At 40.5% G+C, this 12,800-nt stretch overlaps 1 protein-coding gene across 1 annotated transcript; it reads right to left on the bottom strand.

Moving 5' to 3' along the window:
- Positions 1-3,950: 3,950 nt before the first annotated feature.
- Positions 3,951-12,383, bottom strand: rab18a (RAB18A, member RAS oncogene family). The gene is made up of 7 exons (XM_061758497.1): positions 12,187-12,383; positions 9,624-9,679; positions 8,536-8,597; positions 8,238-8,310; positions 7,844-7,962; positions 6,214-6,280; positions 3,951-5,974 (listed from the first exon to the last, which is right to left on the bottom strand). The coding sequence occupies exons 1-7, from the start codon at positions 12,252-12,254 to the stop codon at positions 5,805-5,807; spliced, it is 615 nt and encodes a 204-aa protein (XP_061614481.1). The 5' UTR covers positions 12,255-12,383; the 3' UTR covers positions 3,951-5,804.
- Between the last annotated feature and the right edge of the window lie 417 nt (positions 12,384-12,800).

The following is a 12,800-nucleotide window of genomic DNA, read 5'->3' as shown; positions in this document are numbered from 1 at the left end:
CAATTATAACACAGTGGGTAGATTATTTACACAAAATAATGAATTTGTTTCTATACATGCCAATCATTTCACGCAGAAGGCAGTTTATTAATGTGGATTTTTCCCCACTGGGGGCGGGGTGCTACAGTGGAGCATGTGTAAAGTCATTGGCAATGTTTGAGGCCTATGGAAAACTAACACCCAGGCCATGTTGACACAAAGAGATTAGTTTATTATAGCAGCTGAAAGCCTGACTACATGGGTCTTCCATGTTGTACAGATCCGGATGGGCACCCTGACACACAGAATGACGGCATTCTTGTGGAATCTGAGGATGTGTATGGCCAGATGGTAGAAAAGTGTCGTAGACAAGGGGATTTATGGATATTGTCCTGATAGGTGAATGTACTTATCTTTAGAATTGGGTACTAAAAGTCATCCCTGCACCAGAAACACCACTCCTCTGCTGCCGGTGTGTCCTCGGTCCAGATGTTTATTGTAAAAGTAACCAGAGGCCAGAATGAACGCAACCCCTACCGTGAGAGAAGTTTTCTTTTAGAGGGTGAGAAGTCCTCATCCCTTACTTCCTCTTGGGCCTGTCCATGGGGCACTGTTTTAGAAAATAAAAGTGGGTTACAAAACAACCATTTTGGTTTAAATTAGATTGACCGAATATCAAAATATGACAAAACTCAATTACAGACATATAGCTGATCTAACTTACATGGGCTCAAGGCTAAAGGTTCACAGCAAAATCAGGGTGGAAGTTTCCAGCTCATGCAGCGTCTTCTTATTAAGTTAAAGCTGTTTGGTAGGATTGATGGGAAGACATATAACCCTGGTACAAGGATATGACTAGGCCTATGTGTTGACAGAATGAATCATCGATAAGACTTCTCCCAAATGTTTTTACACTTTTCATATTTTCTCATGGGTATTTTGAATGGTACAAAAATTAAGCCCTAACATGGCTAGTATCATGGCTAGCTCTATCACACCATTGAATCGATTGCAGTGTTGTTGTAATTGTATGTTAGAATATGATCAAAACATTGATGCCAGTCGAGGATGAGGTACAAGTGCTTTGCGACTGATATCTTTTGCTTTCATTACGACCACAACTTTTACAAATGCTACTACTACCCCTACCATGTATTTTTTTTCTCCTCTCATTTGAAAAGATTTATGTTTTGTGTGACAGTGACCTGTCAAAACTAATTTTAAAAAAATGTTGTGTTGTGTAAATGAGCCCACACTAGTTGTTGGTCAAACAGATCATCAACAGGCCTATAGCACAACACCTATGTATACCCACATCAGATCGCACAGCTCAACACTTCAGACCACTTAGACACCACAGCTGCTTGATTAAATGAGAAAAGGGCCGAAATATAAACGGGTGCAACAATCTGAACAGACGCTTGCACACAATCAAAAGTGTTTCCACATGTAACGACGCAGCCTTGTGCATGCTGGTCATTAGCTCACTGTCGTCTGGTACTTTAAAGATAAACTAAGAGAGACGAGAGCCAGGTTTCAGATAACTTCACAGGAACTAACAGCACAAAGGGTCACTTTCCAGCAATTCAACATAAACAGGGATACAATCAGCAGGCCTTCAGGCGGCAAAAGTGCCCTCAGCCTAAATCATGACAGGTCATCTAAAGAGAGAATTTGATTCACTCTGTGCGAGACCATCACATTTTCATTTCCAGAGTATAGGCTATAAGAAGCTGTCCTTACGATAAACAGATTACTTTCCCAAATTGATGGCAGAGGATGATCTTTCCAATCATCCTCCATGCTTTTAAAAGCCAGCAAGGCACTCAATCCAGCCATGAGCATGACAAAGTGAGTGACGCCTGGGAATCCGACACCTTATGAAATGATGCCTGATGTCTAGTAACATTTTTAACACATGGCAGCTCTGACTGCTCCCTTGAGAAGCTCCTCCAAGCTTTATCCATACAAGGCAGAGATACTGGCAAAGCAGAGGAGCAAGAGGGACAAGACTTAATTCACGGAAGATTTGTTCTTGACAATTAGTGGTTGGATAGACAGAATGTCAGAAAACGTTCCGTCAAGTGGTCCCCGTAGAGCTGCTCTTGACTTCTCGTTCTAAAAAGTTCCAAACTGTGTTTAGTCTATCGTTCACATAGACAGCCTGATGTGAATGGTGCATATAGGCTTCATTGGCATAGTGCCTACTTGTAGCTTCGTGTAGTACGCTTATTCAAATTTGTGACATCCACAACTGTCGATTGATAGCTCAAGGATGCGACAGGTCTGTGGAAGAACTGAGGATCGAACACTTTCAATGTCGACACTCTAGCTCCTCTCAACAAAGCTTCCTAAATACGACGAAGTTAAGCATTAAACCTATGTCAGGTATTGTTTCGATCGTCGTTTGTTGGTTAGCAGGATTAGCAAATCCTAGACACCAATTTCCATAAAACTTTGTCGAACTGGGACGCTTTCCGAACTCATTAAATTTAGTTGATGATTCAGATGAAGTTGGAGATGTAGGAATTTATATTCAGTCTTCACCAATTTGTTTCCCCCAATGAAACAGTAGTCCTGCCATTCACTTTTTTCATTGAAGTACATGGTGCACCAGTTTAGAATCAGCCCTGCAACTTCACAAAACTTGGCCATAGGCCAAGGAAGAATTCTTTTTTGGGGAGGAGCTTGATCAATGGTATGCACACATAAATATACAGTACATACGTACCAGAGGTGACCAACATTTTAAAACTAGGAACTACTTCTTTTCTGAAGATGCTCATTACATTTTTATTTAGTCTATACGTAAAGGATTTGTCTCCTATGGTTTATTATGCTTTTTCCATGACAACTAACACAAATTCCTCTCTGTCTTAAGAGTTCCCTTTCCCCACCCCCCTTCTTTTACAAATTGTCCTTCTGTCTTTAAACTTCACATTCTGGTGGTGGCTGGCAGTGCTCCACTGCTGTTACACCTCTGATACTATGTCAGAAGCTGCCATACAGTATACCCGGGTTGCCTTCAGCATCAGAATCAGAACCTTTCACACAGGACAGCTAGACAGTAAAAAAAAAAAAAAAAAAAAAGTGGAAATGCAGTCTTAGATGGCCTGCAGTGTCAAATAGGTTAGAGACAGGGCAAATGAACACATGAAAACATGAACAAGACCTAAAACCTATGGAGTACAGACACAACACAGCAAACAAAACCAAAACAAAAAGAAATCATAACATTGGATGTTAGGTTCATGTCTTCATCCAAGAAGGAATTAGTGCATGAGGAAGCTAGTCATCTTGTTATTTTTTTTCTCTTGACTTTTGTCAAATGTTCAACCTCAGCAGAGGCCTAGCGCAATTTTGGGAAAGAAGATTGTCATACCATTTTCACTATTTTGGGGGCATTTTTTGCCCACCCCTCCCCCACCAAAATAAAAATACCTCAAAAATAGAGCATTTGTCAGCTCGGGACCCTCTTTACTAGCTGATGTTTTTCCGATGTAGGCACGAGGAAATGGCAGCGCTTAGAGCTCAGCACACTGTCGCACCACATGAAGGCCTCAGTTAATGTTTGACTGAGACATATTTCCAGACAGCGGCCTGCACTGTGGCAGGAGATGAGGGACAGGCTACAAGCGTCCTCGCTCATGCTGCCAGCCCTAAGCCTTTCATAATCGCCCAGGAATTATGCACATCCCAGTTAAAGCGTTGGTAGGATGAGTTATGGCTGTGGTTGTGTTTCCCCGAGAAGTCTGCCAAAAAATATGATTTAGTTCGATCACACGTCTGGGGTCTGAGGCTTCCTCCGACACTGTTCAAACACACGTCTTGATTCTGAAGGCATCGGAATGTGAAGGGTGCCGGGTGAAGAAGCCCTCACCTAAGAGCGACATTTCCAACACGGCAACCATGACAGCAGTGTTGTTGGTCATCTCCACAGAAGACCACAACATTACAAAAACAGAGAACGCTTCCTTTCCATTATTGTTTATTGCATTAACAGCGCCTCAACATAGCTTGAAGTGTGTGTAACAGCGACATTTTTACTTTAAAAAAACAATAGTTTTAATAGATCGGGCAGTCTGTAGTGAATATGTATACATTCATCTTTACAACTTAGGAATGATCCCTTTAATTGCTAAACTCCACAAAATGTACACATTAATTGTTTCATATCTCTGAACATAAAAAAAAAATGGCAGACATAACAGGAGTATGCAGTAATATAACTATTCAAACAATTCTTCCTTTTGTGTTCAATAACACTCTGTTGCTAAAACCTATTCACTCTTATGAGCTAAATCTAAGTTGACAAGACAGGCCAAAACAATATATGGCAAGGCAGTTCCACATGCAAGTAAAGAAAATAAAAACAAAAAACAAATCCCATTTGTGATTAGACATTGTAGCAGGCTATTTGTGTCATTTTCACAATCCCTGTGTTATAAGCTCAGATGCTCAGAACTACTTACTATACATTTCCCAGATTCAACACCAGCACTACTGTTAAAGCCATTAGCAATGCGGGACACCGAGCACAGCCTTTTTTGACTCTTCAAATTTAGGCAACACTTGCTGGACTGTTTCATATTGAACACTTTTCCTTCATCATGACAGAATGCAGTCCTGTTGGTGATATCACTGATATTATCTGTCTGAATGAGGGAGCGCCAGAGTGTCTCGCACTCTATTGAAGTGCCACATTGACTAAGAGGCGCTCCCGTCTTCGGTGTTGGGTGGAAAGCTTTTTTCTGGTGCCGATACATTTGATTCATCCACTCATGACAAAAAACACCACAGCTTTAGAAGTCAAAGTCAATAAAAGTGGTAAAATGTCATCCAAAACACTTGCTAAATCTATTATAAACGGAGCAAATGAGGCAGTAGTGTGGGCGGGATCCAAGCCGTTCACAGAGTGTTGCGAGGGACTTCAAGATGGTTTGGCATTATAGAACATCTCCATACGCAAAGTGTGGTGTATACTGGAAATACTAAGGACAAAGGTTTTGGGACACCTGTCTTCACCAACTAATTCATGAATCAGGGGATGGCTGCCTGGCTTGACCTTAAATGTTTAGTTCACCAAGACTTTTTGAACAATTCTATACTTCAAGCTTTGCGTTTGGAGGAGGTCCATTTCTGTCTTGAGATTGGATGAGTTTGGTGTAGAAGCACTTAAGAGCCCTGATCCCAATCCCATCAAGAATTGGAGGAGCGGAAGTTGCTTTAAGAAGCAAGGTGGTGTATTTTTCTCAATTTCAGTTTGTGTAAGAGTAATGGCCTGGTGTCCCAATACATTTGTCCATGTTGCGAAGCACCGGTACCTGCTTCAATACAGATCAGCCAGCTCAAGCAAGATATTCCTTCAATAGCAACAAAAAATACACTTGGTCAATATAATTCTATGATCCTACTTAGGAAGGACATTTTTTACACACTTTTGGTTTAATTCATCACACTTGCCTCCTTTCAAGAAGAAATGAGTTGCAGAGTGTAGACTGACAAATGATCTTTCCCAAAATCTTGCAACTCCACGAACGCCAATTCAAAATGAGGCAAGACGAACACATCACACACATCCTGTGTTGTTCAGATCAAGGTTGAGCAGCTTTTGCATTTCAAGCGCACCTTTATCAAGAACATGTGCAAACAGTAACGCCTGTGTGAACACAGGCAGGGTGGATGATCCAGCCCACAGTCTGGGTTCTCAGCTCGCGATTACACAACAAGCGAGGGGAGGAGGACGGAAGCAGAGGTTTGTGTCAGTGTGTTGGGTATTCACACTTGTTCGTTGGAAAAATGCTTTGTGTGTATGCGCATGTTGTTTAGAACAGCGAGCAGTATCCACCGCAGCTGGCACCTCCCGCGTCCTCATCGGTGAGCTGGACTGCTCTGCCGTGGCTCTCACTCTGCCATAATCCTGGACTCTGGATGATCTTCTCTACTAGCTCCTCAAACGCACACTGAACGCCATCGCGGGTCTTTGCACTCGCCTCTGTGAGGACAGAGTTAAAAGATTACAGTAAAAGCTAGGAGCATGAACTCTTTTGAAAGACTAGGAAAATGTCAAGTGCGCTGCATCTGACTTTTTGAAGTTGGATTTATAAATAGACTACACAAAAATTCCTCTCAGAGTATTAGAGAGCCATTTTAAAAAGCGGTTTCCCCTCTTGTAATAGTCCACTGCAACGTGCCCAGTGGCTCTTCGGGGAGGAGGGAATCCTCATGACTTACCTATAAAAAGCATGGAATGTTTTCTTGCAAACTTCAGGCCTTCGGCCCTGTCAAGCTCGTGGTTTTCCTGAAACAAAGAAGTAATGGCTTATTTGAGGTCTGCCGGGTGGAGCTGTCAACTACTGTGAGCATATGAGGGCAAGGAGGAAAAGGGATTTATTTTTTTTCAAAAAACAGGACACAATGAATTCATAATTCTCTATTTAGTGGTTCACTGCCACTGGCATCCTGGTTTAACACGAGCTGCCAGAAATATGTGGGTGGGTCTGCCATGCTCATTTAGTGCAGTCATTTGTCCATTAGTTGTGCTTTATTTTGGACATCTATTGGGATTTGACCTTACATGATGGCTTAAAAGATATTAATGTGTGATCACTGTGAATGGCAGGCCATAACTCCTGTTGATGACAAACCCAAAACTAATAACTAGAAATAATATAGACGACACTACAAATTCATGGTTGTAGACAGCCCCAATATGATACAGTAGATTCATCCCACCACGCATTATAAAATCACATTTATGATATGCAAATGTACTCGGGATGCACCAAAATCCGGTCACCGAAGATTTGCGGCCGAAAATGCCCCAAAAGTGCATTTTCATTTTTCGGCGAATAGACGGGCGTTTCGCACTGGTTAGCCCGCCCAGAGAGCTTGCCGGACGGCACAATGATGGGAATGTCACGACGCACTGCCATGGAGCTGGGGCTAACATTAGATTTAGAGAGAGGGGACGGAAAAAGAACCAGGTGCAGTTAGCAGTGCCTCACGCCACTGTAGCTGCTCACGGTGCACCTCGCTCGGCCACGCATGCGAAGACAACCCACTGAACTGAACGGAGGTGGGCGGTGAGCCTAAAATTCCCCGCATCAGCAGCTGGGCCATCGGGCAAGAAGGCTGCCTGGCTGCCAAAGACTGCCGTGAAATCGTGCGCATCAGAAAATTATCCAGCCAATGATTGTCTTTTTTTTTTTAAGGTTTTTAATTATATAGAATTTCTTTCGGTGTTTTGTTTTTTGGCCTTTGTTTCCTTATTTTTGGTTTTGCCCAGGAATTTTTGGTTTTGTGCATCACTCATACTTACCACAATAGTTCTTCAGTGAAACAAATCGAACAATAAGGTCTGCTTATATTAAATTGTTAACTGCGCTCGATCCTCAGTTTACAATGGTCCCAATATAAGATGCTTTGTGGTTACGAAAAGCACGGAATAAAATACCGTAGTTTGCATTTGATTATTTTGGCATCGAATAGTTTACATCCAAATATTTACTGTAATTATGACTTTACTACTGCATTAGCAAAAGTTATTGATAGAGATACGGGAGTACACGTGTTTGAACTTACATAGAAATTTGGGTTACGTCGGTGTCATAGGAACCATAGGAACTAGTATTTAACTGAGGACCCCCTGTATCTTTGAAATGATATTGAATCGATGAAGAAAAAAAACTGCACATTTTAAAATAAGCTACTGTAAATAAAAATTGCATTGTCCCCTTTCAAATAAACTGATTAAAAAAAAAACAATAAAAAAAAAAAAACTGTGACCTCATTGCACAATCAAAAATCAAGTGTTTCACTACTGAGATATAATAAACAATAGAAGAACAAGAACCTTACTCACCTTATCTATTTTGTTTCCAACGAGCATTTTCACAAGGTCATTCCTTGTACAATATGTCTCCAGCTCATTGAGCCAGTTTTCCAGTTTGGTAAAAGTTTCTCGCCTCGTGACATCGTACACTGGGCCAAACCAAACAAACAGAGGTATGCTGACAATGAAGGCAATTGAAGATCTACACATTTCACACATTCAAGTAGTACATTTTTGTATTTTTATTTTATTTTTTATTACCACGAGTACAGCATTGTGTCGATAATACACAAAGGACATTATGTTAACAGTGCTGCCTTGAACTTACATAAATACATTATATATTATTTTTTCCATTTAGAATTGGAAATTAGCAGAGAGGAAACATGGATACATTGTGTGCTGCTGCATGATGAGGGCCTACCTAGGATGACTCCCTGTGCACCACGGTAGTAACTAGGTGTCAGGGTTCTGAAACGCTCCTGTCCAGCAGTGTCCTGCAACACAAACATTCTGATCTTTGAGGGGCAGGATAGAATCTGTAACAGCTCAAAGACCATGGCAGACGACAAAAAGAAGAGAAGCGCCAGAATAAGTGAAGGTGGAAACAGTGTCACATGAGTGCCATCTTCTGGACACTGGATTGAATTCTAAGACGGCAGTACTGAAAAAAAGTTCATACTATATTTGAATACAGTATTACTGAATTATTGCACACTTACCCATATAGCCAGCTTTGCCTTATTACCATCTACACTGATGGTCTTCACTTTGAAATCAACACCTGGACAATTAAAAAGCAACCAGTCAATAATCAATCTGCAGTAGCGACAAATTAATTTTACCTTTTGAAATTAATTGAAATGCCATTAATCTGTTCCAGTCTGCCAAAAAAACACTGCATTGTAAAAGAGAAACATAACAACATCATAAAAGAGAATGTAAATAAATTAACTGATTTTCTAAAGTGTAATGAAGCCAAAAGTCACACGCACACACTCTGGTACATTCATGCATTGTGTGCGCCTTTCGGGGGTGTGGCCCATTGAGTGACGTCAGGACCTGCAGTCAGTCTGGTTGACCGTTTATCACACACTTAGTTCAGTGTCTGCTCCATGCTCCCTGCGAGTGTTTTCATTTTGGAGTTGTGTGTTTTACTGTTTGTCCCAATCAAGAAATATACAAAAAATAAAAATACATCTGCAACTTCCCCCCCCCCCCCCCCCCCACTTTACTGAAGCAACGGCGTGGCTTGCATAACACAACATGTCAACAAAGTTAACGTGACAAAAGGATTAAGAACGCGACTGCCGTATTGAGTCGGCCATATTACTCCATTTGGTATTAATATTTTCACAGAAAAAGAGTGGCAACAGATTAAGTTACTTTGTTCAAATCTTAAATCAACTAAAGGTTGCCTGACTTCAATGTAGACATCTGTTTGCCAAAGAATACCACCTGGCCAAGTTAACAGTAGCCAAACGCCTTGACCTTGGAAAATATTCTAAAGAAGTTTTTTTTACATGCCTTCGAAACGATTGGGTTGTTGTTTGAACAGTCATCATTGTGTCCTAGTAATTCTACACTCTTTCAATTAGCCTCCTCTTAAATAAATGCCAACTTCAAACAAACACTTGGTACTCTCTGCCTCTATTTGGGGAAATGTTCCATCTAAGGAAATTCCTGTATTTCAATGTCAGATTCTCCCTTGTGTTAAACTAATTTGGGTAAGTTCTTGCACCTCTTGGTTTATATCACATGTTGCATTTCAAATATATTCTCATCGAATGAGCTTGTCTGAGTTACTCACCTATTGTGGCTGTTTGCTCCGGGTCAAATGTGTCATCCGTGAATCTTAGGAGGAGGCTGTGGAGAGGATCAAGAAAACAGAGGGCTTAATTGACACATCACAAAAAACAGCGGACTTACTTTTTCAAATTTTTAGCATTGATGCCAGAGAACCAGCTTGCTTAATTGACTGCCATGTGCTGAACTTGCACAATCGCAAGATGACATCATTGCCAGGTTGTGGTTACGAGGACAGAGTTCATTCTTAACTCCATGTAATTAAGTGTAAATGTCTTACTCACACCCCCTGAGGTGAGGCTAGGTTCACTGAAACATTGACCTAAGTACAACCCTTTTCCAAAAGTGAATGCTGAAGCAGTGAGTGTAGAGCCAATGAGCTACTCTTGGAGAACGCCAAACTAACAGTGCATTGTTTGTGCCCAAATCATTTTTCTGATAACCCTCTCCCTGATGAGTTAAAGGCTGTTAAATGAAATCAATGTTATGCCATCCAAAAGTGTTTTTTTTGTGTAATAACAGAAAATTACTTTCGGGAAACACTGCCCTTGGCCTCGATGATGCACTCAGAGGCATTGTACGGTACATTGGTGCATTTGGCCGCAAAATCATCAGTTTTCTGGAAATATAAACAGACCTGGGTCTTGCATGGTGTTGGCATTTACTCTGATTGTTTAGCCTTACCTGCAATCACAGTACAAACACTAGTGGCAAAGCCAGGAAAAGGACATTATTTTGTACATTTTCTCAACCATACACACAGTGCCAATATATTGAATAGCACATCAAAGTCTGAAAATATGAGGGGAAAAAAAAAAGAAAAAAAAGAAAAATAAATGGGATCACTATCAGTGCTCTGGAAACATTTACTGGCTTTAGCTGATGTTAAGAACAACAGAAAGAACAGACTTTTAAGACTATCTCCAACCTCCTGTGTTGACTACTGGCTGACTCTAAATAAAACGTTCATCAAACGTTTTCAAAGGATAGTCGAGGATTTTCAAGGTTTTCCTGCACCTTACAGCTGTTACTAACGACATGATACTGTACATTAATAAATCTGCATATTGCAAATTATTAATTGACTTTGTCTGTCACGTTAAATGAGATTATGATTAGGCTAAATCTCTGAATGTGAACTCGATTGGATCCCTTGCCGATCGCACTGAATGGCAAAGTCGTATGAATATGACAATTAAACCCAATGTATACCCCACTCACAGCACATGTTACAGTTTGCTATTCCTGGAAGCTGATGCGTGGACATCAGGCTGCCTTGAAAGATGATGTTCCATCAAACCTCATAATTCTTGTACCTTGCTATGACTCTTGAAGCCATTCTGCACTCTAGGCTTCAGTCTGCAATGTGATGATTGATGACTCAGGCCAGCTATCAAGAATCACGCATGCAGTCACCACATCCATGAACACTAATGCATCTGAATAAGTTCTGTGTTGGCAGTGACTCAGACTGAACACAACCTGCAAAATACTTGAATATGCATATCTCTAGCCAAACACATTTGTAGCTATTGATTAGCAACATTGGTTTATCATGATTATCATTATCATATCGAATTACACAAACAAATCAGCTAAACAGAGAGTGTATACAGAGACACAGACTCGTAACTTGTTTCAAATTAAGACTTAATTATTAAATTGTAATGATTTAACTGGAATTGTAATAGAAAACAGGAATTTTGATCTTGAAATACTATACATGGTTTTTATTGCATCCATACACTCAATGTCAGGTTATTGTGAGAGGAATCTGGCCAGGGGGGTGAACTACTCCACGATCATTAACTAAATAAGTTAAGCAAAATATTAGAAACAGCACCCTGTGATGTAGTGGAGTTGAACACCACAGAAAGCTCCAAAATAAAATGTTGCTCTATTTTTGTAGATCGTTTGTAAGGGCACAGTCGGTCTATAGAAGACATTACCAAAATACAGACAACACAAGAAAAGGGGGTTATGTCTATAAATACGTACAATACTAAGAATGGAGGCTCCTGTGCCAATGCCACACGTTCAAGTTGTATCTAGGGTTGCTTTTCACAGGGTTCGTTAAAAACAGAATATTAATGTAACAGACGCAAACAAACGACACATGAGTCTGTACATCAGGTTTCTTCAAGGTGCTGTTAAAGTGAGTAACCTCTATCTAGGTGTACGGTTTGTATGCATAAATACACTAAATGTGTCACTGTCTTGTGAGTACATGTTTATAACGGGGAGACGTTCCAGTTTTGATAATAAAACACCATATAATACGGCGCTATTTATTCTCGATGATCTCGATCAAAATCGATCGTTTCATCTGGCTGGCCAGCTGGCTGCGTGTTAAACAAAAACCAAGCCTAATTTGATGATACTGTTTTACAAAAACTAATTACAGTCATAATAGTACTGGCTTATTTGTTCATCAAAATAAGACTGTAAAACGGTGTATCACGTTCAACACGCTTGTTTTAACCCAACATTGTGTAGTTCGCGGATGAGCTAGCCAGCTTTAGCAGTTAGCTAGAACATCAATACCCTCCCTGGTTACTCTTACTTACCTGGACTTTCCGACCCCACTTTCTCCGATGATTAGTATTTTTAACGTTGTCAGTATGTCTTCTTCCATTGCCTCCAAACGGGTAACTGTCCGTCTACACAGAACAACGCAAACGAACGTTTAAATAATGCTTCCCAACAGCTAGCATTCCTGTTTACTGCTTTGGGTGGGCTCAGTTTGACAGTATTTTGGTAAACAGCCCGAGTCCAACCATTTCCGCTAAAAATGGACTTAGACTTCCGGTTTGTAACTCTTCCGCCTTCTTTTGTACGTCAGAGCGGCCGCCATATTGTGGCAGTCATTACCGTCATGTCAAGCAGTGCAAATCAGCGTGACAGCTGTTTCCATGATATAGTACTAACAAAATAGTTATAAAAATAGTATTATCCTTCACATTGACGAAACTCTCAAACTTTTTAAACCAAGTACCACCATCACAACCAACATTAAAAAATACAGTGGCGTGGTAGGCCCAAGTGTTCATCAAAAACAAGCAAGTTTTAGTCCTAAGAAGTATATAAAACATTTTTAAGCCACTGTAACATTATGCAGTTTGAAATATAGGAATAAGTCTTAAATCTTAAAGATTAAATGCAAGTGTATCGAACATAAAAG

The sequence above is a fragment of the Phyllopteryx taeniolatus genome, chromosome 20, assembly GCF_024500385.1.
Source record: "Phyllopteryx taeniolatus isolate TA_2022b chromosome 20, UOR_Ptae_1.2, whole genome shotgun sequence".
Classification (NCBI taxonomy): Eukaryota; Metazoa; Chordata; class Actinopteri; order Syngnathiformes; family Syngnathidae; genus Phyllopteryx; species Phyllopteryx taeniolatus.
This window is presented reverse-complemented; position numbering and strand designations above follow the sequence as displayed.